Source organism: Hesperophylax consimilis, chromosome 27, assembly GCF_061612785.1.
Source record: "Hesperophylax consimilis isolate HC1 chromosome 27, BYU_Hcon_1.0, whole genome shotgun sequence".
Classification (NCBI taxonomy): Eukaryota; Metazoa; Arthropoda; class Insecta; order Trichoptera; family Limnephilidae; genus Hesperophylax; species Hesperophylax consimilis.
The window spans coordinates 10,503,096-10,530,033 of NC_142862.1; the positions used below are offsets into that span (position 1 = coordinate 10,503,096).

Genomic DNA, 26,938 nt, shown 5'->3' on the forward strand with positions numbered 1-26,938 from the left:
GAATGCTCATATGATATGACTGTATACCCAACGGTATGTATGCCCAACTGTGTGAATGAGATAGAGCTTCGTGTCACTAATAAATATGATTATGGCATTACCGAAACCAAGCTAAGTGATCCAGTGATCCTAAGCCATGGCATTAGAGATGCCAATTGGTCTGTTAACAACGGATTGTCAAACAGACGGACCGCCCTACTTTGCACAGAATCAAGTAGGTTTATCAAGTGTACTGAGGTGGTTCCTGAATTCAATTTTTGGGTATACTTGAGATTTGTACAGGGTTAGTACCGGTCATTTTTGAAGAACCTGCTGTACAAAACGCCCACACAGAAGAAAATGCTACAATAACAATATTTACAAAGAGTTTGGCTCTTTAACTCTTGGTGTGCATTTTCGCCATACTATTTTCGTCATAACTTACTTATTTTTTGCAAAATTATATTTTTTGTAAGTTGTACCGTCTTACCAGATAATGTGTTTATATACGTTTGTGCGATATTCGCAAATGTGACTTACGGAAGAGTTGGTTGTGATGTTCGATGATATGGTTCTTTTGGTAGCGCTCGTATGGTGGAGGAATTCACAGGCACTCGTATAAGATTGAGCTAATTATAACTCGGGCTAAAATTCGAATTGACACATCGGTTGCTTTATCGGTACAGTGTTTTGGTCAACTGTCATTAGATGACGTTTTTGTTACGGCGCTGGCGCGACCGGCTAGATTCAACTCAAAGCAACACTGCGCATATTCAAACCAGTGAAATTTGAATCCTAGCCTCCTTATTGGTTGCAGCGAAAAAAGAGTTAAAAAAATTCAGCATCTCGAAACAGCCTATATAATCAAACTTATGTATTTTCTCCAGAATAGCTAGTTATATTCAGAGTAAAGATTTTTAAAGATATCTTTAAGGACACATGTCCGTATAAGAGGTTTAAGGTAAAAAAATGTTTCCTTTATCCTTGAATAAATTTATTTTTTCCAAATTTGCTGCAGTTTTGAAAATGTGATTAAAATCTTCTCAGAAATCCTTCTGGAACTAAAAAAAAATCATAACGCAAGCAATTCGAAATTTTCCAAAATGTGGATGTTAGTATTGGAGTGTGTTAGACCGGCTCTGTTACACAGGCTTGCACCGCCAGCTCTACGAGGAATGTGGCCAGCGCACCCGCTAGCAGTATGCCCCACAGCAGCAGGGCCCCCTGCACATGGTGGAGCCCCAGCACCGTGGGAGGGTTGGACGGGAGAGCCCGGGACCTAATGACCGCCTGCTGCACTGCGTAATTCAGGTACTTGGACACCACCTGAACGGCAAATGAAAGATTCTTTAAATCGGTACAAATACAAATGGTTTTATTTCATCCACACACTGGCCCGCCTAAAGCTTGAATCCTGGCACTGGGAGGAATGGGAAAGGGCACCCGGAATGAGGCAATCCAAAGTACTCATAAACGGACCAGACCCAAGGCGAATCAGACAACTACTTAATATGGACCAGAAACTCACAGAGGGAACTGGTAGGACTACTAACGGGACACTGTCATCTCAGGAGGCACATGCAGTTGTTGTGAGTGGAAAACACCAATAGATGCAGGAAATGTGAAGAGGATGAAGAGACTCCAATTCACCTTTGGTGCCAATGTCCCGCTCTGTTGGGAAAAAGGCTCAGATACCTGGGAAGCCACATTATAGAACAAGAAGACATAGCCACATATCCAATGACCCTGATGAACTTTATTAAAGGGACCGGATTACCGTTAAAGGAATGAGGTAAAATGGGAGATAGCACAATGAGCCTATGGCCTAAGTGCTCACGGGAACTACACGTAAACCGTATCTGCTCTATAAAACAAAAAAAAGCCCGAACCGGGTCCGGGATTGCTCATTATTGATCGCTTAAGGGATTGATCACTGGAGCATTTGTGGAGGTCGCCAAATCTCACCCTGCGATTTACATAGTGATAATGATGAATGAAGAAGAAGGAATGAGTCTCACAGACCTGGTTCTCCCAGGCCTTCATGAGGCCGGTCTGGTGCAGCCTCCAGACCAGGGTGTCATAGCGCGGGCGGAAGGGGCTGCTCTTGCAGAACATGGCGATGTACCAGTCCCAGTAGATGTCCCCGCCCATCAGACGGCGCAGGTTCACGTTGTCAGTGGTGATGTAGTCTGCCATGGCAAAGTTTCCTGGAAAATACCAATAGAAAGTGAGATTTATATCTGGGGGCTAACGCTAAAAGTGCCTATGTCAAATACGTGATTTTTTTATTAAGGTTTTGTTTTTTTATTGTTTTCTTGGCCTAAAATATGCCGAAATATTTTTTTAATATGCTCATTAGATAGGCCACAATAATTCCATTTATCGTGAATGGTTAAAGTAAGTTTTTACAGTTTAAAAAAAAAAGAAAATTTCCAGTACTTTTTTATACGGTGACCGGATGAATCATCACATCTTTAAAAAGTTATATAAAGTCATGGAAACAAAAATTTTATTAACTGGGTTAAGTAGGTTAGGTTAGGTTAGGTTAGGTTTAAATTTTTTTTTTCATCGTATCTAATAACTTTATACATATCACTTTTTAAAAGTGTGTTGAATTGTCACTGTGTTGGAACCTTTTTATACCTAGCTCAAATTAATATGACCTCTAATTTTTTCATTGTGTGTGTGGCACATCAATTAATCTGTGCAAGATATTAAATAAACAAATAGGCTAGAGCTCATATACGCACATTCATGCATAGATAAAATTAAGTAATCATGTGTGTTGGGGACGGATATAGCACCGTCGCAACGCGGAACAATAGGATTGGAAAAGGTTCGGAATGCCGACTTACCCTTTTCTATTCTTCCACGGTTTTCAATTCTTCTTTGCGCTGGTTCACAACAATTCACAAATTTCACCATGCGCGAGCTCACGATGGCTTTGATTTCGACACGGTCGATAAAGGGGGCTCCGTAATCAAACGATGTTGACAGGACGAATATTTTTAATCAACTAAAGTCGGCATAGGAGAGGAGAGGAGTTGGGTAGATAGGCCACAATAATTTTAGAAAGGATATAAAGGTAGGTAGCACGATGCTAGGTGCCAACATTTCCGCCCACCTAATTTGAACAAATTAATAATTATTATACAAAATTTAATAAAAGGTAAATTTAAATATATACATAGGTAAATTGTTCATTCAAGTTGTATCCGTAATGCCTCACAGAAAACAATAAAAAATAAAAAAAACTTTTACTAAATTAAGTATAACTTTTCGAAGAATGGTTCCTGGACCACAACAAAAAATTTTGGTTTTGAAAAATATTTAAAATTGCTAATAACTCCTTTGGTCTAGAATCTGAGTAAGAAACAAAACGAGAATTAGAGTATAGACATCTAAACAACAACAAAAAAAATATATATAGATCCCAATGGTAAATAAAATAAAAATAAAATACAACAAAACTGGAAAATGAAAACGTATTCTATTTTAGATGTATATCTTAAGAATTATCACTAATAATAATTTTATTCTTCCGGTAACGGGCAAAGCTTTATCACTGGTCGAACCAACGAACCAGATTGAGTTTTAACAGTAGCTACCCTAACTATTCCATCCTTACCGGGATGAACGTGGATAATTCGTCCTAATACCCACTTCATGGGTGGAAGACGATCGTCCTTTATTAACACTAATTGACCTAATTTAATGTTTGGATTAATTTTGCACCACTTTGATCGTTGTTGAAGCGTATTTAAATATTCTAAATGCCAACGTTTCCAGAAATGTTGCGACATCTTTTGGAGATGTTGCCACCTACTTAAACGATTAGACGTGGTGTCAAGAAAGTCATATTCAGGCAAACCTAGTAGGAATCCACCGATTAAAAAGTGGCCCGGGGTGAGTCCATTCACATCCTCGGGGTCTGAGCTCATTGAACACAAAGGGCGGGAGTTGAGGATGGCCTCAATTCTAGTGAGAACTGTCGCAAATTCTTCATAAGTTAGAACGGTCTCACCTATCACCCGTTTTAAATGGTATTTTACAGATTTTATCCCTGCCTCAAAAAAGCCTCCGAAATGAGGACTTGCTGGAGGGTTAAAAGACCAAATAATGCCGCTCTGAATTAGATGATTAGATATAACATCACGCTGTGATGCCAAGAATTTATTTATACCGAGTAGGTACCGATTTGCACCGACGAAATTGGTTCCGTTATCGCTTATGATTTCAGAACATAACCCTCGACGATCTGTAAACCGGCTAAGGGCTGCAATAAATGCTTCAGAAGATAAATCAGACACGATCTCTAAATGAACTGCTTTCGTCGCCATACATACAAATAGACATAAATAACCCTTTGACGTTTTTGCTCCCCTACGTTTGTGATCTTTCAAGGTGAAAGGTCCTCCAAAATCTACACCAACTCGAGAAAAAGCACGGCTTTGTTGCACTCGAGAGGGAGGTAAATCACCCATTAGGGGAGGTAACACCGAAGATTTCATTTTATAGCAGACAATGCATTTCGACAGTTGTGAGCGAATTTTGTTCCGTGCAGCCACTATCCAAAATTTACGCTGAATAGTGAATTGAAGGCTTCGTGGCCCAACATGAAGATATTGTTTATGATAATAATCTATAATTAAATAAGCTAAATGACAGATTTTCGGAAGTAAGATCGGAAATTTACTTTCATATGACAAATTTGAATACTTGAGTCGACCGCCCACCCTGATAATACCGTGGCTATCAAGAAACGGTTTCAAGTTTTGAATTTGCGTTGAACATGGACTGCCATTTCGCATATTACGTATATCAACAGAAAAATACGTTTCCTGTTCAATGCGTACGATTTTCATAAGCGAATCATTTAATTCGCGAGAACTTAGATAAGTCGAGTTTGAATTTCCACTACCAGGACGTTTCTGACAATTATTTACGAAACGCATTATCCAAGCGACGACGCGTTGCAATTTATAAAATGAAGAATATTTACTAATAATCGAATTAGGTACTATTTGAGATGATACAAACGTTTTAAGGTTGCATGTTTTGAGTTCTGGTATTTCAGTCAGATTGATTGTACACAGCTGAACAAGGCCAGAGTGCTATTGGTTGGTGAAGCCATTTTGGTCCCGTAAACCACAAAGGGTGTGATATAATGTCTGCTGGGAAAAGCCCCCTTGAGCCAGAATCGGCACAATTTTCCTCCGAGACAACATGCTTCCAAACAGCATTTGGTGTATTTTCCAGTATTTGTACAACCCTATTAGCGACAAATGTTTTCAATAAATATGGCGGCGTTTTTAGCCACGCTAGTACAATAGTCGAATCTGTAAATAGAAAAACGTTTTCTATTTGTTCGGCAAACTTTACAGATGACATAATATACTTTACAAGTTTCGTGAGAAGAACGGCCCCACATAATTCTAGTCGTGGAATTGACAGGGTTTTCAAAGGAGCGACCTTCGATTTTCCCATTAAGATGTGAGTGGTATTGCTATTACGCTCTAATAAATATACCACTGCAGAATAACCCAATTGTGAAGCGTCACAGAACCCTACGAGGAAAAGACGACTTGTCATCACCGTGTTGTAATATCTAGGAATATTCAATGTTCGAAGTAATGAAAGTTGACTTACAAATTTACTCCACGTATTATGAATATGTGGTGGAACATCACGATCGTCCCAATCGACACCTAACTTCCATAGTTCCTGTAATAGACATTTTGCGAAAAATGTCACTGGGGTGATGATCCCAAGTGGCTCGAATAAACGAGCTACCGTTGATAAAATTGTTCTTTTTGTGCATATCTTATTTGAAGGTAGATCGACCTTGTAGGTAAAATTATCAGTCGTTGGACTCCACTGAATGCCTAATATTTTAACAATTTGATCAGTTCCGGCGTTATCAAAAGAATGACCATCTTGCTGGTGCTCTTGCGAAACGTGATCCAAAAGTGACGGTGTATTAGATTGCCATTTACTAAGTTCTAATTTCCCAAGATTTAACAATCCAATGATATCTTGTTTTAGTCTGAGGGCTGTGCTAATCGTTTCTGTCCCTGTTACCAAATCATCTACATAAAAATCATCGCATAGAACTTTGGCAGCGTCAGGATACTTTGATCCTTCATCTTGTGCTAGCTGGCGAAGGGTACGAATGGCCAAGAATGGTGAACTAGACAACCCGTACGTTACAGTTTGTAACTCGAAATCAATAACCGGTTCATTCTGAGATTCTCTCCACAAAATATTTTGGAATTTACGCTGAGATGGAATAATTAATATTTGCCTATACATCTTACAAATATCAGCTGTAAATACATACTTATGAAAACGAAAATTTAAAATCATACGTGGAATTTCAGTTTGCAATTTTGGACCGTTCAATAATAAGTCATTTAGAGATAAGTTATTTGGTTGGGTTTTTGCCGACCCATCAAAAACCACACGTAGTTTTGTAGTTTTACTGTCAGGATTCAAAACACAATGATGAGGTAAATAGAATGCATCTAAATTCCGAGGTACCCGTGTCATGTGTCCCAGACCCTCATATTCTTGTATAAAATTTCCGTAATTAATTGCTAACATGGGATCCCCTTTAAAACGAATTTCTAGTTTGTTCAATCGCGATTCCGCAAGTTTTAAGGAATTTTGAGAAGGCATAATTTCTGATTTTGTTAATAATGGTACAACATATCTACCATCACATTCTCGATAGTGATTCGAAGCGTACATTGTTTCGGCTAATTCGTCGTCCGGATTACTCGTCACAATTGAAGGTGTTTCTTCAATTTCCCAAAATTTTCTAAGAGTATTGCTTAACGAATTTGTTTCAACAAATAAAGACGAAGGCGTTTGAAATGACGAGTTTTCCATCTTCCCCATTATAATGTAACCGAATACACTGTTTACAGCACATGGAGAGCCGTGAATTATTTCATGGCCACTATTAAATATATCCAAGTATACGTCAGCTCCTAACAAAAGGTCTATTTTGCCCGACTTGTAATATGATTCATCAGCTAATTTTAAATTTTTAAATTGTGACGTTCCACTCGATGGTAAATCATATGACGGATGATTAGAAGTGATTTCTGTAATCACGACAGTTTGACATTGAAGAATAGGCCCTTTTTTATTTCGAGGTTTTATAAAACATTTTGTTTTTCCATGACAAGAATTTATACTAGAATTTCCTAAACCGTTCAGTGAAATACGATGTTTTTTAATTGACAAACCCAAGAGCTGGGCACATCTTTCCGTAATCAGAGAGACTTGACTCCCACAATCTACGACGGCGCGGATAGGTATATAATCATTATATTGATTTCGGACCTCAAGTTGTACAGTTCCTAACAAAACGGTAGAAACGCTCGGAATCGCTGTTGCGGCCAGGGTTGCACTTGAATTATTAAATTCATTTTCGCCCGATGGTTCGGCGGCAATGTGCAACATTGAATGGTGTTTTTTATTACAAACCTGGCATGTAAATTTTGATACACAATCTTTTACATGGTGCTGTTTTAAACAATTGAAACAACGGTTTAAAGTTTTAATTTTGTCCCTCCTTTGATGGGGACTTAAAAGAATGATAAAGATGTAAAAGAATGACATTTGTAAAGAAAATGTGCACCTTTACATAATGGACAATGAAGGTTATTATCATTCTTATTGGCAGATAACAACGTTTTAAACGAACCTTTTTTCTCTTTTGTAGTATGTGGAGATAACATTTCTAAAATACGCGTTTGATTTCTCAGAAACTCGAAAATTGAATCCAATTCTGGAATCTCTTCACCGGGCAATTTGGATTCAAATTGACGTTTAGTTGTCAGATCCATCGATCGTATCATAATATGACCAACAAATTTATCAAAGATATTTTCTATCTTCATCGCCTTTATAGCGGCGCAATTCTCTTGAAACGTACTGAGTAACCGCGCTATACCTGACGCAGACTCGTTTTGTAATATTTTGAAATTAAGAATTTCATCAACATAATACGTGAAAAGAATTCTAGAATTTTGGTATTGATTTACCAGAATATTCCAGGCAATGTCATAATTCTCTTCGATAAGAGGCAATGATTGTATAAGTGCCAGTGCCGGCCCTGTAATTACCGATAAAAGATAATGGTATTTTTCTACATTAGTATATGCATTGCTGTCATGTATAAGACTTTTAAATAATGAATGAAATGAGCACCAACTTTTAATGTTACTATCAAAAGTGGGCAGCTTTATCACTGGTGCACGAATCACCGAATTACTTGCCGTTTTAGGAATTGAATTTTCATTATTACTAGTGATAACGCTTTTCATTTGCATGATCTCGAAATACATTGAATCAACATTATTCGCAATGTTTCCTAGTTCTGACATTTCTGTAATCTTGTCTAATGACAGTAATTGTTCCTCAATCTCGTTTTGAACTGATTCAAATTCTTGTAACCAATCTTTTAACTTTTCACATCTAGCAAGAAACGTATCTTTTTTCTTACTATCATCATAAGTGCTCGCTATGAGCTCTTGCGTAATACGAATACGAGATACTATTCGCTCACGTCGGGATTGCAACAAAAGTACTTTTTTCTCAGCCATTGTATTGAGAAATTAATCTGCACAAAAATGAATTTGAGTGAATACAACAATTTATTTTAAATATTAACAAATTTGTCACCAGTTAAGTATTTTCTATTACCTACAGGCAATTTTCGCTAACAGCACGGCTGACGCGAATTTTACACATAGATCAACTTTTATGAACAATTTAACCTTGAAATAATTAAATTAACCACAATTTTTTCAATTAATATAAATTATCAGGCTCTAATGACCAATGTTGGGGACGGATATAGCACCGTCGCAACGCGGAACAATAGGATTGGAAAAGGTTCGGAATGCCGACTTACCCTTTTCTAGTCTTCCACGGTTTTCAATTCTTCTTTGCGCTGGTTCACAACAATTCACAAATTTCACCATGCGCGAGCTCACGATGGCTTTGATTTCGACACGGTCGATAAAGGGGGCTCCGTAATCAAACGATGTTGACAGGACGAATATTTTTAATCAACTAAAGTCGGCATAGGAGAGGAGAGGAGTTGGGTAGATAGGCCACAATAATTTTAGAAAGGATATAAAGGTAGGTAGCACGATGCTAGGTGCCAACAATGTGAATGTACCATGAAACAATAAATTACATTTTTATAATATAAATATGTACGATATTTTTATAATATATAAAAATTAAGCCTGCGTATGTTTGCGCTCGCAAAACTCGAAAAGTAGTTGATCGTTATCGCCAGAAATTTCAATGTTTGTTCTTATTAGTGCCGAGAGTGTTTAGAGAGTGGTTTGAATGGTATAAGAAGTCGGTAACGCAACATATCTGTACCTGAATGAGATATGGAGTCTACTTAAAATTGATGTAATTTAGTTTTTTAACAGTAACATTGTGGTGTAAAGTAATGAATAATAGAAGAAGTCGGAGACGTCCGAAAAAAAAGACATTGGCAATAGCGAAATATTGCGGGGTCCACTTGTCCACAAAAATCTGGTGACACATTCCTACCTTTGAGATGTGTGCAGACAATTTTTAACAAATGCACACGTGAACCCCTTCGAGGGAACATTTCTTAAAACTTGATTGCTTTTTGCAAAATGGTGTTTTTGTAAATTGTACTGTCTTACCAGATAATGTGTTTATATTTATGAAAGCAGTATGTAATCTACCATATGTAGTTTCCCCAGAATAGCTTATTTCCAGAGAAATTATTTGTTAAATTTATTTTTTTATTTTTTAGATATTACCACCAAAGAGACATATCTTAAATAAACTTGCAAGGCAAAGGAGTGTAGGAAGACGTAACCTTAGGTGACTGTATGCTGCGGAAACAAACACAGCAGCTTTAGGCATAAGCGACAGGAGATCTCGAATACAAATGCATGTAATTTAATGATTATTTTATGGTTATTCATACTTAAACTCACCATGTTGCAATCTTTCCACGGCATATGCAAAGTCGTCTCGCTTCCACTGCTTCATGAGTTCCTTTGGAGGCATGTTCACAAAGTTGTTACGCACTGTGATAAGGTCTTTCTGTAAAGAAAAGGATTTATTGTTTTTCACAGGAGGGTTTAGGGTGGGAAAGGTTCTAGAAGGTTTCAAATCAGTTCACCTACCCTGAGAAGTGTGTTGGTGCTCAAACAAAACAAAGAAAGGTACAGCCAACGAAAGTTGGATCCATAGAATAAAGAATATAACACTAAAAGTGCCATCCATACAAATTTAAATGGAAATCTTCCATTTAGCCCAACCATCCAGCGTTCCGTCTCACTTACACTCGCCTGAAATCGTAGATTTCCATTCCGTTTGAATCTCGATAATACAGTTTTGTACCGAAATACAAGCCAAAACCAGGCAAATATTTGGTTCACAAAACACGCTCACAAGGCATTAGCACAGCTATGGACGTCTTCACAGATTTCATAGTTCGAAACTGAGAGCTCAGTTGTAACCTTTCTCTCTTTTGCATCATTTTTTAGAAAGAGAGAGATGTATTGTCAAAAGCGGAGCTATCAGGAGTTCGTGCAAAATAGATAATAAACACAATAACTAACAGTTTTTTTTTTTTTTTTATATTAACAGAAGATAACAAAAAGTACATATTGATAGAAGTAAGTAAGAACATTATAACTGATTTTTGTATTAAAAAGCTTTAGGTATTTTACTCAATTTTTTTTATTAATATGATCGATTATTAAGGCATCTCAAACAACCATAAAAACCTCATATGGTTCATAAATCAAACAGTTATATAAAAAAATTTACATGCATGTCGATTACGTACATTTACCCCGTGTGCGGGGTAAGTATACGCATACCGTAGGGTAAGTGTTCGCACCGCGAAGAGTTACCCCCCATTGCAATTATCACACTTAAATTTCCCCTTATCGCAGTCTGTGCAGTTCTCATGCCACCATGCTTTACACACAATACATTACTATCCAATCTTCTGTTGGTGGATCTCGATATTTCTCCTTGCACATTGTAGGCAAAAATAGTCCATAGAAGCCTGTTTTTGTGCTCTCTTTAAACAGTTATGCACGCTGGAATCTCCCGCCTTACGCTTTGTGGTGATTCTTTGTGGTGTGACTTTCTTGAAAAGAGGTGGTTGTCCGATTTCCATGGTTTTAATTATTGGTTTTCGGACCATTTTTGCATCTGCATCTCTCTGCTTCTGCTGAAGTTTCTTTTTATAGAGACTTGAGGTAATTATTTCAGACTTGCAAGCATTTTTTCGTCGTTTTTGTGTATTTGTTGCTTTTGGCAGAGGACTTATAACAAATATTGGGACGTGAAGGACTGATGTTGCATCTCGTGGTGGGGAGCTGGCCTGAACTTCAATTACATCTTCAATCGGAGTAGTAAGAAGCTGATGAATAATATTTTTATTAGGTCTGACAGACGTTTATGGGCTGCTTGGTGCCGCATGTATTTCGGCATAGCAAGAGATCTGATTGTTCAGAATATCTGAACAATTGCAACTTTCTTGAAGGCTTTATCGAAATCGAGATAACTTGGTATTGGTTGATTGCTCTCCCAGGATGCTGAACCATCCATCTTTTGCATTCCACTGCGTATTGACCTTTAAGAGGACTGAAAAATGCTCTGTCTAGTGGCTGCATTTTATGGCTACTATGAGGAGGTAATGTCAGGACTACTATTCCGTGGTCCCTATAAAATGTGGTTGCTTCAAAACTGATATGAGATGAATGGTTATCAATAATCAAAAGGACAGGGTTGTTGGGACTTGCCCCCACATTGTGTTTAAAATGCTGTAACAAGTTTAGATACAAATTAGCATTTATAAATCCGGAATCGGAAACCATTCCAATATAACCCGCCGGTCCATCGTCCATTAGTTCTCCCTTCAGTCGTTTACGTGGGAAAATGAATGCAGGTTACTCACGTACGCACGCTGCATATTTCACTGTAAAAAAATAACGAGAGTTCAAATATTATGCTATAAAATCAATTTCATCTATCGGGGTAAGTGTTCGCACTCGTCCAACTGTGAACGCTAACCCCAGCACACTTACCCCATCACACCAAAATTCAATAAACTTTAAAAATAAGATTAGTGGTTATCTTTATTAGAATTATCACTTTGCACCCGTCTAACTAACAATATTTCACTAAAAATTATCGTAGACCACGTCGCTCTGACACAGCTGGTTACACAATAGCACACATCGGTAACGGAGGTGAAAATTTTAAGAAACGCATGAAAAAAAGTAATTTACCTACCATTTTTTATTGACAAATCAGCATCCACTGTATACATGTCCTGTTTCGGCGCGATCCAGAACGCTAATGAATTAAGGAACGCGCGGGCGCTTAACAGGCACAATCTTGTCGGAAACATCACTGCGAACACTTACACTCCGCGTACGGTTACCCCACGTGACTCTACAGCAGACAGAGGGTTAATCTTAAGAAAATTGTAAAGTAATAACAAAGAATATAAATAGATAGCAACCGTCCAATGACGGTGTACAACAGTATGTTATTTCAAATGATCTGCAAGGTTAAGTGTATAGTTTATGTTCCAAGTAGTTAATTAATACCTCCCTAATTGAGAATAACTAGTGTTTAGGGAGGGAAAACTATCCACCAGGGAAAACCACATTAGAGGGGGGAATGATCATACATTTCTCAGCACATCGTCCTTACTTCATTCAAATTCATGCATCATCTCATGCTTACTGTTATTCTGACTCTTGACATAATCCGACTCAAGTATTTGATTCACTTAAATTTTGTGATCTACCTGAGTGGCAGCCCTGATTGAGAAGATCCAAGCGTCGTGTGTGGCACCCCATTGCATGCCATGTGCGGCCAGATCGCGAACCGAGTCGATGGGCGTGGAGTAGCGCGGGCGTGTCATGGTGGAGGTTAGCCCGCACGTGTAGGCATTGCACACAAATAGCGCGTAGAACAGCATGGCACTGCGCAGCGCAAGTCCGCGACGACCGCCACCAAAACCGCCTCCCTGGAAAGTTAGCTTTATTGTTATATCTTTGGATAGGGAAAGGGAATTTGAGAAGCATTCTCAAATATCACTTCTTTTTAGTACCTTGTGTCTGACAAGCAGTCATAGTAGATGTGTTTAACTGCACAGAATATAGTTACAAGAAGGCTATAATGACATAATTTTCTCAATAATTATTCTATTACAATTCTCCTGTATGGGTTCCATATTTTAATTTATTTTTACATTAGCTCCACACAGGAGGATATATTTGTTTTTGTCATTTTTGGATATGCTGTGTTGATTTAAGGAAAGGAAGGAGAGGAAGATCTGGGAAGGAAAAGGTCAGTGTGTCCGGGAGTGACAGACATTCCAATTCATCCCTCCCACTGCAGTCCAAAGCGATGGGTTGAGAGTGGTCGAGATTGGCCGAGAGTGGTGGAGAGTAGTCGAGAGAGTCCTTTTGGAGAAGTAAAAAGATCTCCCTCAAACAAGTCTCTCCAAATCCGGCCCGCCATGCAGTAAGTGACAGAAGCTTCCGCCGCCAATACCTAGATAATCCTCACCCACATGAACCCGATCACCCCTGCAAAGTCACCAAACGTAGCTCACCACATGGGGTGACTTATGGGAGAGGTGTTGGTTATCCAATAAATGATTCCGGGGGGCAGCGGTACCATTACCTGCCTCCTAAATTGAAAATTGAACTATGATTCATAAGTGTGACTAGCCCACAGTAACTTTTTGGATTTTGCTCTTATGAGTGGGAGTTTAACTTCACATGCATTCTCTAGAGAAAACCAGTGAAATGTTTGCAGAAACTCTCCACGATAATAGAGTTATACCCTAGTTATTTTTCGAATATTTCAAAGGTCGTGACGGGATAGATTTTGCTATCTAAAAATAGTTAAAAATTCCATATAGAAAAAAAAACTGTGCAAATTTGACTTCTGAAATCACTGTTTGAGAGTTTTTGCTGACAAAAGAAACAGTTTCTTTGCTTCTCTAATCTCTAAATAATATGAAACAAAGTCACTATCCACGTCTGTCTGTTTGTGAACTTAGTTCTTCTAAACTAGGTATATAATCATTATATTGATTTCGGACCTCAAGTTGTACAGTTCCTAACAAAACGGTAGAAACGCTCGGAATCGCTGTTGCGGCCAGGGTTGCACTTGAATTATTAAATTCATTTTCGCCCGATGGTTCGGCGGCAATGTGCAACATTGAATGGTGTTTTTTATTACAAACCTGGCATGTAAATTTTGATACACAATCTTTTACATGGTGCTGTTTTAAACAATTGAAACAACGGTTTAAAGTTTTAATTTTGTCCCTCCTTTGATGGGGACTTAAAAGAATGATAAAGATGTAAAAGAATGACATTTGTAAAGAAAATGTGCACCTTTACATAATGGACAATGAAGGTTATTATCATTCTTATTGGCAGATAACAACGTTTTAAACGAACCTTTTTTCTCTTTTGTAGTATGTGGAGATAACATTTCTAAAATACGCGTTTGATTTCTCAGAAACTCGAAAATTGAATCCAATTCTGGAATCTCTTCACCGGGCAATTTGGATTCAAATTGACGTTTAGTTGTCAGATCCATCGATCGTATCATAATATGACCAACAAATTTATCAAAGATATTTTCTATCTTCATCGCCTTTATAGCGGCGCAATTCTCTTGAAACGTACTGAGTAACCGCGCTATACCTGACGCAGACTCGTTTTGTAATATTTTGAAATTAAGAATTTCATCAACATAATACGTGAAAAGAATTCTAGAATTTTGGTATTGATTTACCAGAATATTCCAGGCAATGTCATAATTCTCTTCGATAAGAGGCAATGATTGTATAAGTGCCAGTGCCGGCCCTGTAATTACCGATAAAAGATAATGGTATTTTTCTACATTAGTATATGCATTGCTGTCATGTATAAGACTTTTAAATAATGAATGAAATGAGCACCAACTTTTAATGTTACTATCAAAAGTGGGCAGCTTTATCACTGGTGCACGAATCACCGAATTACTTGCCGTTTTAGGAATTGAATTTTCATTATTACTAGTGATAACGCTTTTCATTTGCATGATCTCGAAATACATTGAATCAACATTATTCGCAATGTTTCCTAGTTCTGACATTTCTGTAATCTTGTCTAATGACAGTAATTGTTCCTCAATCTCGTTTTGAACTGATTCAAATTCTTGTAACCAATCTTTTAACTTTTCACATCTAGCAAGAAACGTATCTTTTTTCTTACTATCATCATAAGTGCTCGCTATGAGCTCTTGCGTAATACGAATACGAGATACTATTCGCTCACGTCGGGATTGCAACAAAAGTACTTTTTTCTCAGCCATTGTATTGAGAAATTAATCTGCACAAAAATGAATTTGAGTGAATACAACAATTTATTTTAAATATTAACAAATTTGTCACCAGTTAAGTATTTTCTATTACCTACAGGCAATTTTCGCTAACAGCACGGCTGACGCGAATTTTACACATAGATCAACTTTTATGAACAATTTAACCTTGAAATAATTAAATTAACCACAATTTTTTCAATTAATATAAATTATCAGGCTCTAATGACCAATGTTGGGGACGGATATAGCACCGTCGCAACGCGGAACAATAGGATTGGAAAAGGTTCGGAATGCCGACTTACCCTTTTCTAGTCTTCCACGGTTTTCAATTCTTCTTTGCGCTGGTTCACAACAATTCACAAATTTCACCATGCGCGAGCTCACGATGGCTTTGATTTCGACACGGTCGATAAAGGGGGCTCCGTAATCAAACGATGTTGACAGGACGAATATTTTTAATCAACTAAAGTCGGCATAGGAGAGGAGAGGAGTTGGGTAGATAGGCCACAATAATTTTAGAAAGGATATAAAGGTAGGTAGCACGATGCTAGGTGCCAACAATGTGAATGTACCATGAAACAATAAATTACATTTTTATAATATAAATATGTACGATATTTTTATAATATATAAAAATTAAGCCTGCGTATGTTTGCGCTCGCAAAACTCGAAAAGTAGTTGATCGTTATCGCCAGAAATTTCAATGTTTGTTCTTATTAGTGCCGAGAGTGTTTAGAGAGTGGTTTGAATGGTATAAGAAGTCGGTAACGCAACATATCTGTACCTGAATGAGATATGGAGTCTACTTAAAATTGATGTAATTTAGTTTTTTAACAGTAACATTGTGGTGTAAAGTAATGAATAATAGAAGAAGTCGGAGACGTCCGAAAAAAAAGACATTGGCAATAGCGAAATATTGCGGGGTCCACTTGTCCACAAAAATCTGGTGACACATTCCTACCTTTGAGATGTGTGCAGACAATTTTTAACAAATGCACACGTGAACCCCTTCGAGGGAACATTTCTTAAAACTTGATTGCTTTTTGCAAAATGGTGTTTTTGTAAATTGTACTGTCTTACCAGATAATGTGTTTATATTTATGAAAGCAGTATGTAATCTACCATATGTAGTTTCCCCAGAATAGCTTATTTCCAGAGAAATTATTTGTTAAATTTATTTTTTTATTTTTTAGATATTACCACCAAAGAGACATATCTTAAATAAACTTGCAAGGCAAAGGAGTGTAGGAAGACGTAACCTTAGGTGACTGTATGCTGCGGAAACAAACACAGCAGCTTTAGGCATAAGCGACAGGAGATCTCGAATACAAATGCATGTAATTTAATGATTATTTTATGGTTATTCATACTTAAACTCACCATGTTGCAATCTTTCCACGGCATATGCAAAGTCGTCTCGCTTCCACTGCTTCATGAGTTCCTTTGGAGGCATGTTCACAAAGTTGTTACGCACTGTGATAAGGTCTTTCTGTAAAGAAAAGGATTTATTGTTTTTCACAGGAGGGTTTAGGGTGGGAAAGGTTCTAGAAGGTTTCAAATCAGTTCACCTACCCTGAGAAGTGTGTTGGTGCTCAAACAAAACAAAGAAAGGTACAGCCAACGAAAGTTGGATCCATAGAATAAAGAATATAACACTAAAAGTGCCATCCATACAAATTTAAATGGAAATCTTCCATTTAGCCCAACCATCCAGCGTTCCGTCTCACTTACACTCGCCTGAAATCGTAGATTTCCATTCCGTTTGAATCTCGATAATACAGTTTTGTACCGAAATACAAGCCAAAACCAGGCAAATATTTGGTTCACAAAACACGCTCACAAGGCATTAGCACAGCTATGGACGTCTTCACAGATTTCATAGTTCGAAACTGAGAGCTCAGTTGTAACCTTTCTCTCTTTTGCATCATTTTTTAGAAAGAGAGAGATGTATTGTCAAAAGCGGAGCTATCAGGAGTTCGTGCAAAATAGATAATAAACACAATAACTAACAGTTTTTTTTTTTTTTTTATATTAACAGAAGATAACAAAAAGTACATATTGATAGAAGTAAGTAAGAACATTATAACTGATTTTTGTATTAAAAAGCTTTAGGTATTTTACTCAATTTTTTTTATTAATATGATCGATTATTAAGGCATCTCAAACAACCATAAAAACCTCATATGGTTCATAAATCAAACAGTTATATAAAAAAATTTACATGCATGTCGATTACGTACATTTACCCCGTGTGCGGGGTAAGTATACGCATACCGTAGGGTAAGTGTTCGCACCGCGAAGAGTTACCCCCCATTGCAATTATCACACTTAAATTTCCCCTTATCGCAGTCTGTGCAGTTCTCATGCCACCATGCTTTACACACAATACATTACTATCCAATCTTCTGTTGGTGGATCTCGATATTTCTCCTTGCACATTGTAGGCAAAAATAGTCCATAGAAGCCTGTTTTTGTGCTCTCTTTAAACAGTTATGCACGCTGGAATCTCCCGCCTTACGCTTTGTGGTGATTCTTTGTGGTGTGACTTTCTTGAAAAGAGGTGGTTGTCCGATTTCCATGGTTTTAATTATTGGTTTTCGGACCATTTTTGCATCTGCATCTCTCTGCTTCTGCTGAAGTTTCTTTTTATAGAGACTTGAGGTAATTATTTCAGACTTGCAAGCATTTTTTCGTCGTTTTTGTGTATTTGTTGCTTTTGGCAGAGGACTTATAACAAATATTGGGACGTGAAGGACTGATGTTGCATCTCGTGGTGGGGAGCTGGCCTGAACTTCAATTACATCTTCAATCGGAGTAGTAAGAAGCTGATGAATAATATTTTTATTAGGTCTGACAGACGTTTATGGGCTGCTTGGTGCCGCATGTATTTCGGCATAGCAAGAGATCTGATTGTTCAGAATATCTGAACAATTGCAACTTTCTTGAAGGCTTTATCGAAATCGAGATAACTTGGTATTGGTTGATTGCTCTCCCAGGATGCTGAACCATCCATCTTTTGCATTCCACTGCGTATTGACCTTTAAGAGGACTGAAAAATGCTCTGTCTAGTGGCTGCATTTTATGGCTACTATGAGGAGGTAATGTCAGGACTACTATTCCGTGGTCCCTATAAAATGTGGTTGCTTCAAAACTGATATGAGATGAATGGTTATCAATAATCAAAAGGACAGGGTTGTTGGGACTTGCCCCCACATTGTGTTTAAAATGCTGTAACAAGTTTAGATACAAATTAGCATTTATAAATCCGGAATCGGAAACCATTCCAATATAACCCGCCGGTCCATCGTCCATTAGTTCTCCCTTCAGTCGTTTACGTGGGAAAATGAATGCAGGTTACTCACGTACGCACGCTGCATATTTCACTGTAAAAAAATAACGAGAGTTCAAATATTATGCTATAAAATCAATTTCATCTATCGGGGTAAGTGTTCGCACTCGTCCAACTGTGAACGCTAACCCCAGCACACTTACCCCATCACACCAAAATTCAATAAACTTTAAAAATAAGATTAGTGGTTATCTTTATTAGAATTATCACTTTGCACCCGTCTAACTAACAATATTTCACTAAAAATTATCGTAGACCACGTCGCTCTGACACAGCTGGTTACACAATAGCACACATCGGTAACGGAGGTGAAAATTTTAAGAAACGCATGAAAAAAAGTAATTTACCTACCATTTTTTATTGACAAATCAGCATCCACTGTATACATGTCCTGTTTCGGCGCGATCCAGAACGCTAATGAATTAAGGAACGCGCGGGCGCTTAACAGGCACAATCTTGTCGGAAACATCACTGCGAACACTTACACTCCGCGTACGGTTACCCCACGTGACTCTACAGCAGACAGAGGGTTAATCTTAAGAAAATTGTAAAGTAATAACAAAGAATATAAATAGATAGCAACCGTCCAATGACGGTGTACAACAGTATGTTATTTCAAATGATCTGCAAGGTTAAGTGTATAGTTTATGTTCCAAGTAGTTAATTAATACCTCCCTAATTGAGAATAACTAGTGTTTAGGGAGGGAAAACTATCCACCAGGGAAAACCACATTAGAGGGGGGAATGATCATACATTTCTCAGCACATCGTCCTTACTTCATTCAAATTCATGCATCATCTCATGCTTACTGTTATTCTGACTCTTGACATAATCCGACTCAAGTATTTGATTCACTTAAATTTTGTGATCTACCTGAGTGGCAGCCCTGATTGAGAAGATCCAAGCGTCGTGTGTGGCACCCCATTGCATGCCATGTGCGGCCAGATCGCGAACCGAGTCGATGGGCGTGGAGTAGCGCGGGCGTGTCATGGTGGAGGTTAGCCCGCACGTGTAGGCATTGCACACAAATAGCGCGTAGAACAGCATGGCACTGCGCAGCGCAAGTCCGCGACGACCGCCACCAAAACCGCCTCCCTGGAAAGTTAGCTTTATTGTTATATCTTTGGATAGGGAAAGGGAATTTGAGAAGCATTCTCAAATATCACTTCTTTTTAGTACCTTGTGTCTGACAAGCAGTCATAGTAGATGTGTTTAACTGCACAGAATATAGTTACAAGAAGGCTATAATGACATAATTTTCTCAATAATTATTCTATTACAATTCTCCTGTATGGGTTCCATATTTTAATTTATTTTTACATTAGCTCCACACAGGAGGATATATTTGTTTTTGTCATTTTTGGATATGCTGTGTTGATTTAAGGAAAGGAAGGAGAGGAAGATCTGGGAAGGAAAAGGTCAGTGTGTCCGGGAGTGACAGACATTCCAATTCATCCCTCCCACTGCAGTCCAAAGCGATGGGTTGAGAGTGGTCGAGATTGGCCGAGAGTGGTGGAGAGTAGTCGAGAGAGTCCTTTTGGAGAAGTAAAAAGATCTCCCTCAAACAAGTCTCTCCAAATCCGGCCCGCCATGCAGTAAGTGACAGAAGCTTCCGCCGCCAATACCTAGATAATCCTCACCCACATGAACCCGATCACCCCTGCAAAGTCACCAAACGTAGCTCACCACATGGGGTGACTTATGGGAGAGGTGTTGGTTATCCAATAAATGATTCCGGGGGGCAGCGGTACCATTACCTGCCTCCTAAATTGAAAATTGAACTATGATTCATAAGTGTGACTAGCCCACAGTAACTTTTTGGATTTTGCTCTTATGAGTGGGAGTTTAACTTCACATGCATTCTCTAGAGAAAACCAGTGAAATGTTTGCAGAAACTCTCCACGATAATAGAGTTATACCCTAGTTATTTTTCGAATATTTCAAAGGTCGTGACGGGATAGATTTTGCTATCTAAAAATAGTTAAAAATTCCATATAGAAAAAAAAACTGTGCAAATTTGACTTCTGAAATCACTGTTTGAGAGTTTTTGCTGACAAAAGAAACAGTTTCTTTGCTTCTCTAATCTCTAAATAATATGAAACAAAGTCACTATCCACGTCTGTCTGTTTGTGAACTTAGTTCTTCTAAACTGCGCAACGGATTTTGATAGGGTTTTCAATATCATTTAGAGAATTTCTTCTGAAAAGGTTTTATATAAAATACATTCGTATTATATTTATAGAAAGTAAAGAAAAGTTGATATTTCGTATAAAGTCTTAAAAAGATATATTTTCGGGCGCTTACATTGCTAACGCTGGCTAAACCTTATGAGATACATCAAAATAATGTACTACGGAACTGTATATCTCAAAAATGCCTCATAACCTCAAAACGTTACCCCAAACCATCCCCACCAAACCATTCCCAGTCCCCGAACAACGTCAGGTACACGTCAGTTAGTTGACAATAATTAAGATTTAACAAGAGCTTTTTTATAAAAAAGATAACTTACTTGCAAAAACAGTATATCCAAAATGCTCAGGTGAGATCCCATCATGTTGTATATAAAGGAACCTCCCTTAAAAGTGTTTACATTACTTTCAAATCTCTTTTTCCCTTTAACTCGGTAAATTGTAGTTTCATTCGCTTCTTTCACTTCATTCGTAAACTTATTGTTTATGGCCCCTAAAGCACTGCCATCTGCTGGTTTCTCCTCGAAGTTGTCATCATCTCTGTCAAGTAGCTTAGCTTGAGTTTGATTGGTTGATTCCATGACGCAGTAAATGTACAATAGTATGGTTGCAAGCAACAGCACAATGTTATGTAATATCCAAATGTTCATTTTGAAGGGGAGAAATGGAAAGAGAAAATCGTTGATCAATCTGCAAGTATAAAAATATATATTTGATTACTTATTACTTATGTGTTAGGTACTTAACTTTGGTAAATATATATATAAAAATGGAACACGGTTAAAAGCAACATAAAAAATAATAATATATATATATTAGTTAGATAATAATGAGAAGTATTTCAGTCCTAGGAAATGGAAAATGATGAAATTTAATATTTTTTTCGTTAAAATTAAAATGGATTGTTCATTTGGCGGTCATCGTTGTTGATGTGAAATTTTTGAGGTTTGTTAAGAAAAGACATCAAATTATCTTTTTTTAACGAAATAGATGTCAAAATGCATTATTTTCCATTATCGGTTATTGAAATGTGTTGTTTGTCATTTTTATCTAATTTTTAAATAAAATGTGTTTTAACCGCGTCTCATTTTTCTGTATAATTAACCTTAACTTTATAGTAAAACTCTTTAAATGAGAAAGAAAGTATTTTATAATTACATACCAAATTGCTTACATTAATATAACTAAAAGATCACCTATGTTGATTAGGCATCATAAAACATGTTATACAAGAAAGCGATAATTAGCATTATAGTAATAAGTTAGGTTAGAATAGGCTACCATTATTACGACATTAAAAAAATCTCTTTCCCTGCTGCAAATTTACTTTGATTTCAAATTAAATTTGTAATTGAACTTTTTTGGCTTTATTGCAATGATTGCATAATAAAGTTTCACCTTCATTTTCTATATAAAAATTTTTGTTATAATAGTCATATAATTATTGTAAAATTAACCTGCTAACTACTCTGGCAGTTTTTTTTATTATTGTACAAAAGAATATTTATTCAAATTACAGTACAATTTTACATGGATAGCTAGGTGACTCTTCAATAATTTAGTATAGCGGGTTTTATAATGAAGAATCGCAACAACAAAAAACTAAAATGTTTGATATGTAATAGCTTACTTGGGTCGTGGAGCTATAACGGTGATGCCGGTCCGGATATAGGGAGCAGACAGGTCTAGGAAGGTATACTCGTGGAACCACATGCACGAAGACGCTGAAATTACGCCGTAACAAATTCCAAATATATTATAAGCAAATGTTAAAAGAAGTGTTAGTAATAATGAATTGTAGATTCCTTACAGAATCCCACGTCCACCCGATCGTGGTAAACGTTCCCCAGTAGCCCCACCCCCGTCCTGTTCTCAAACATCTCCCCCCACTCCAATTCCTCCTCGTAGTGCACCAGCTCTATGCTGCAATTCACCCACCTGCAAACCATAACATCTCTATTACACTAAAATGAAGTTGCTATCTGCGTTTGGATTGTCTGGATTTTGATAGGGTGTTCACTATTATTTAGAGAATTTCTTCCGGAAGGTTTATATCCTTAAATAGTGTAAAATAAAGTCGCTTTCCACGTCTGTCTGTTTGTGCACTTAGTTCTTATAAACTATGCAACGGATTTTGATACGGTTTTCACTATCATTTAGAGAATTTCTTCCGGAAGGTTTATAGATACAACACGTGCATATTATATTTAAAGAAAGTAGAGAACAGTCGAGCAACACCGAGTACACGTCAGCTAGTCCTATTTAATTAAACCTTCCCCTACGGTACTAGAAAATTCCTCTTTGCACCATTACCGTGTACTCCAGTACAAAGGGTACACATTTAGAATGTTGTCATTTTTAAGTTGAATAGTTTACATTCAATACTTAAAATATGTCAATCATTTAAATTTTACGACTTCGGCTAAAAGGGACATTTTCAAGTATATTTCACCGCTAATTTTCTTTTGTGATGGTTTCACCGCCAATCTTAAAATATCGGAAAAATCTTGCTTTTTGCATTTTTTTGTATGGGATTTCAAGGGATAGAAAAACAAAACTTCTTAAGTGGGAACTTCTCAAACAAGTTTGACTGTACATTACATTTTTTGACAAAACATTTTTTTCTGTTGTTTTCGATAAATACATATTATATTTTATCCAATACATAAACGTATTTCAGTGGAACACCTAATAATCTATAGAGATATTGAAATAATTATAGACATGTCAAATCAGTTGACAGCACCGGCAAGGAAGAATAAATACCGCATTGCCTCTTCTTCTGCCCATGGAATATTTGTGTCTGACATCGTCTTAAAATGGGATAATTCCCAGTAGTAGTGCATTGCATGCAAAAACGCTATTCATTGGCTACGGTCCCTCGCCATTCGCCTGTCGTCCTTCTCGACCTACTCCAATCCTTATCCTCACAATCCATCTATCTCTTCCTCAATCTGCCTCTGGGTCGCTTCCTCTGGGGTACCCGCTTAGCTATGAGTTGTAATGTCCTGCTATCTGGCATTATTTCAATATGTCCATCCTATCGTAGTCTTTGGGCCCTAGAGCAGCTTACAATCAATGGTAATACAAATCATGTTATTGCAATTTTGTATTAATCTTTAAACTGCGGCTGACGTACATGTATGTGACAGTCAAGACCTGTGTGACTATCATATATGTGTGTGCTTGAATGGCACTTCAGTTTTTTTTTAAATCGCAGAATATATAGGTCAATAATTCGTCATTCTGGAGTTTGATAAAACATAATGATTAATTAAAAATATCAAAATCAAGCCACGTAAGGTGGATTTCTGACCTGGTGGGTGAGTCTATATTTGCTGTGATGCGGCAAAAAATGATTTGCTTGTAAACATATAACCACTTGAGCGATTGGTGTTAAAATATGTATTCCTCAAAATATTAATAAGGAAACATATGAAACTGCTTAGTGCGGTTTAAAGCCAATGAATCCACCAAGATTTCACCGCTTATCCCATATGTTTAGGTTCTATAAATTTGGCACATTATGGCAAGCGATCGCTCAAAACGTTTTTGCAAACTTGGCAAGATATGCCAAAAATCGCTTGAGTGGATATACATATAAAATTCTAGGGGTTGAGTCTGTTATGTAAGTTTGTGACTCATTTAACGCCGATTAAATCGGCGTTAGGTAATGCAAAAGATACAGACTTACCCCCCTGATTTTTTGAGCGGTGTTCGGATTAACTAAAAGTTGAAGCCAGTAAACTGTTGTTTCAAAGGCACATCCTCAAAATACTCTGGTTCTTCATCGAATTGCCAAAATTTGAGAAATTGTACAACTTATAAAGAAAAGACCTGATACCTCGATCTCTCATCAGGAGTGACAAATTTAAGGTTACCTTGACTCCAGAGAAAGATTGATTGAAGACTTAGTAGAGAAAGCTATGTTTGGTATGTTTGAAGAGTCTGTAGGATGATGTTTGCTCGGCCATCGATGAAAGAGTTCCGATATTCCGAGTAGGTGCTTCCTACTTCTAACTCACTTGCAGTATTGGATGGCGATCCTAGCCTCTGTGCCATCAAGGTGCACGCCATCTGTATCCTCCCACCACAGGCTGGAAGGCTTGTAGTTGAACATGGACAATCTTAGAGTACGTCCTAAAAAATAAATATTAATTTACATCAATTTGTTAAGAGAAATATCTGCTAGGCCGTTTTCATACAAAACTTAAATTTGGATTGCAGGCAAAAATACCCAACCTAAATGAATAATTTATTTTTGAAAAAAAAGCATATAAAATATCCAGTACGAATATGAGCTATTTAATATATAAATATAATGATTTCGATTTTTCAACAATAAAAAGCATCTTCCGTAATTTTTTTGTGATTTAATAGTGATTATTAAAAAAAAATTATTTTTTCTTTCTGTGATAATTATGAAATATGGAGAAAAAAAAATTCTAATGAAATCTTTTATGTTGAATTTTTTATTGATATATGATAAATTTATGTTGCAATGTTAAACTAGTCATTTGTAATTTAAATTTATAAATTTTTTCAACCTTGTTTTTTATATTTTATATTCGACAGTCCCGAAGCACAATGTTGGGTGTGCAAAATTGTGGTTTTGCAGTAAAGCTGTTTGAAGTTTCGTTTCTCCAAATTTACTGTTTTTGATAATATTTTTCACTAATTAAATAAATAAGGGTTAGTGCAAAATATCAAACACTGAGTTTCTTGATCTCAAAAACAGTAAAAATGCAGAAACGAAAACATTAAACAAATCTACTCCAAAACTACAAATTTGCACATCTGTCATTGTTGTTTGGGACAGTTATTTACATAGTAGGTAGGACAAATATTATTTTTTAAATTTTTGTTGTTAACTCATAATAATTGTCAAAGTTTCCTCTAAAATAATGAAAATTCTATATTTTATAAATTAACAAAAAAATAAATTTTTACTACATATTTGTTATACCTGTAGATAAAAAAAAAAAATCAGTTTGGTTGGTCATTTTGGCCAGAAATTCAAATTTAAGTCATTCCTCTTAAGCTCTTCAAGTTCTGCTATACTTAGGACGGGTTGTTTTGCAGAATTTAAACAATTCATGAAATTTCGAAGTTGATTTTCAAGTTTTGTGAAGGTTCTATTCAAGTTCTGTTATTATAGTATATAATATTATAGTGTCCAGTTGTTTCACGAAACTGAAATGTTGAAAGAACTTGAACGGAAGTTTTGGCGGCGGATGCATCTGCCCACTTACTATGTGGCAGGCTGGATTGGGAGCCTGTTTGAGAGAGACCTTTAGACCTCTCTAGCAGAACTCTCTCAACCCATCGCCTTGCACCGCAGTGGGAGCGACGGATTCATCCGTACGTCACTCGTGGACCCACTGCCCCCCAGATTCCAACCCCTCATACCTTTTTCCTTCCCTGAACTTTTTCTCCTTGAATAAACCCTCCACACAGCACCTATAAAGATGACATAGGATGTGTAGAGCTACTGTAAAAAAAAGTTACCTTGTAAATCTCGCATTTTATCAGGAAAGAGATCAGCTTTCTGTTGAAACGTTTGATTTTCTCCAAACCATATATCATGCAGCACCATATCTTTCATATTCTCTGTTCCTATATAATTAAAACTGTGAATTTCTATGTTTATCAGTTTCTCTTTTAAAAATATACCATATCTTCGATTGTTCTTTGGAATAGATTCTTCAATATCAACTGTTTTATTTAAAAGATTGGATTTTTTCCTGTCAATTGCTTCAGATTGCTGATTGTTATCGGATTCACTTTTTAATCTGACAGATTGTTGAATGTCAAAAGGTTTAGTTAAACTTTTAGACTGTTGATTATTATCAGTAATAATGGTTTCAGATTGTTGATTGTTATCGTGTTCACTTTGTGATCCGACAGATTGTTGACTGTCAACTGGTTTAGTTAAACTTTTCGACTGTTTATTATTATCAACAATAATCGTTACAAATTGTTGATTAT

The 26,938-nt window shown here is 36.9% G+C and overlaps 1 protein-coding gene across 1 annotated transcript; it reads right to left on the reverse strand.

The window, feature by feature from the left end:
* Nucleotides 1-1,107: 1,107 nt before the first annotated feature.
* Nucleotides 1,108-26,555, reverse strand: LOC149410569 (uncharacterized). Its single transcript, XM_089648289.1, has 12 exons — nucleotides 26,459-26,555; nucleotides 24,976-25,090; nucleotides 22,761-22,888; nucleotides 22,581-22,674; nucleotides 20,516-20,522; nucleotides 19,632-19,853; nucleotides 16,789-16,897; nucleotides 14,839-14,909; nucleotides 12,827-13,048; nucleotides 9,984-10,092; nucleotides 2,002-2,186; nucleotides 1,108-1,305 (listed from the first exon to the last, which is right to left on the reverse strand). Exons 1-12 carry the CDS (start codon nucleotides 26,553-26,555, stop codon nucleotides 1,108-1,110), a joined length of 1,557 nt encoding a protein of 518 aa, XP_089504415.1.
* Nucleotides 26,556-26,938: the final 383 nt, after the last annotated feature.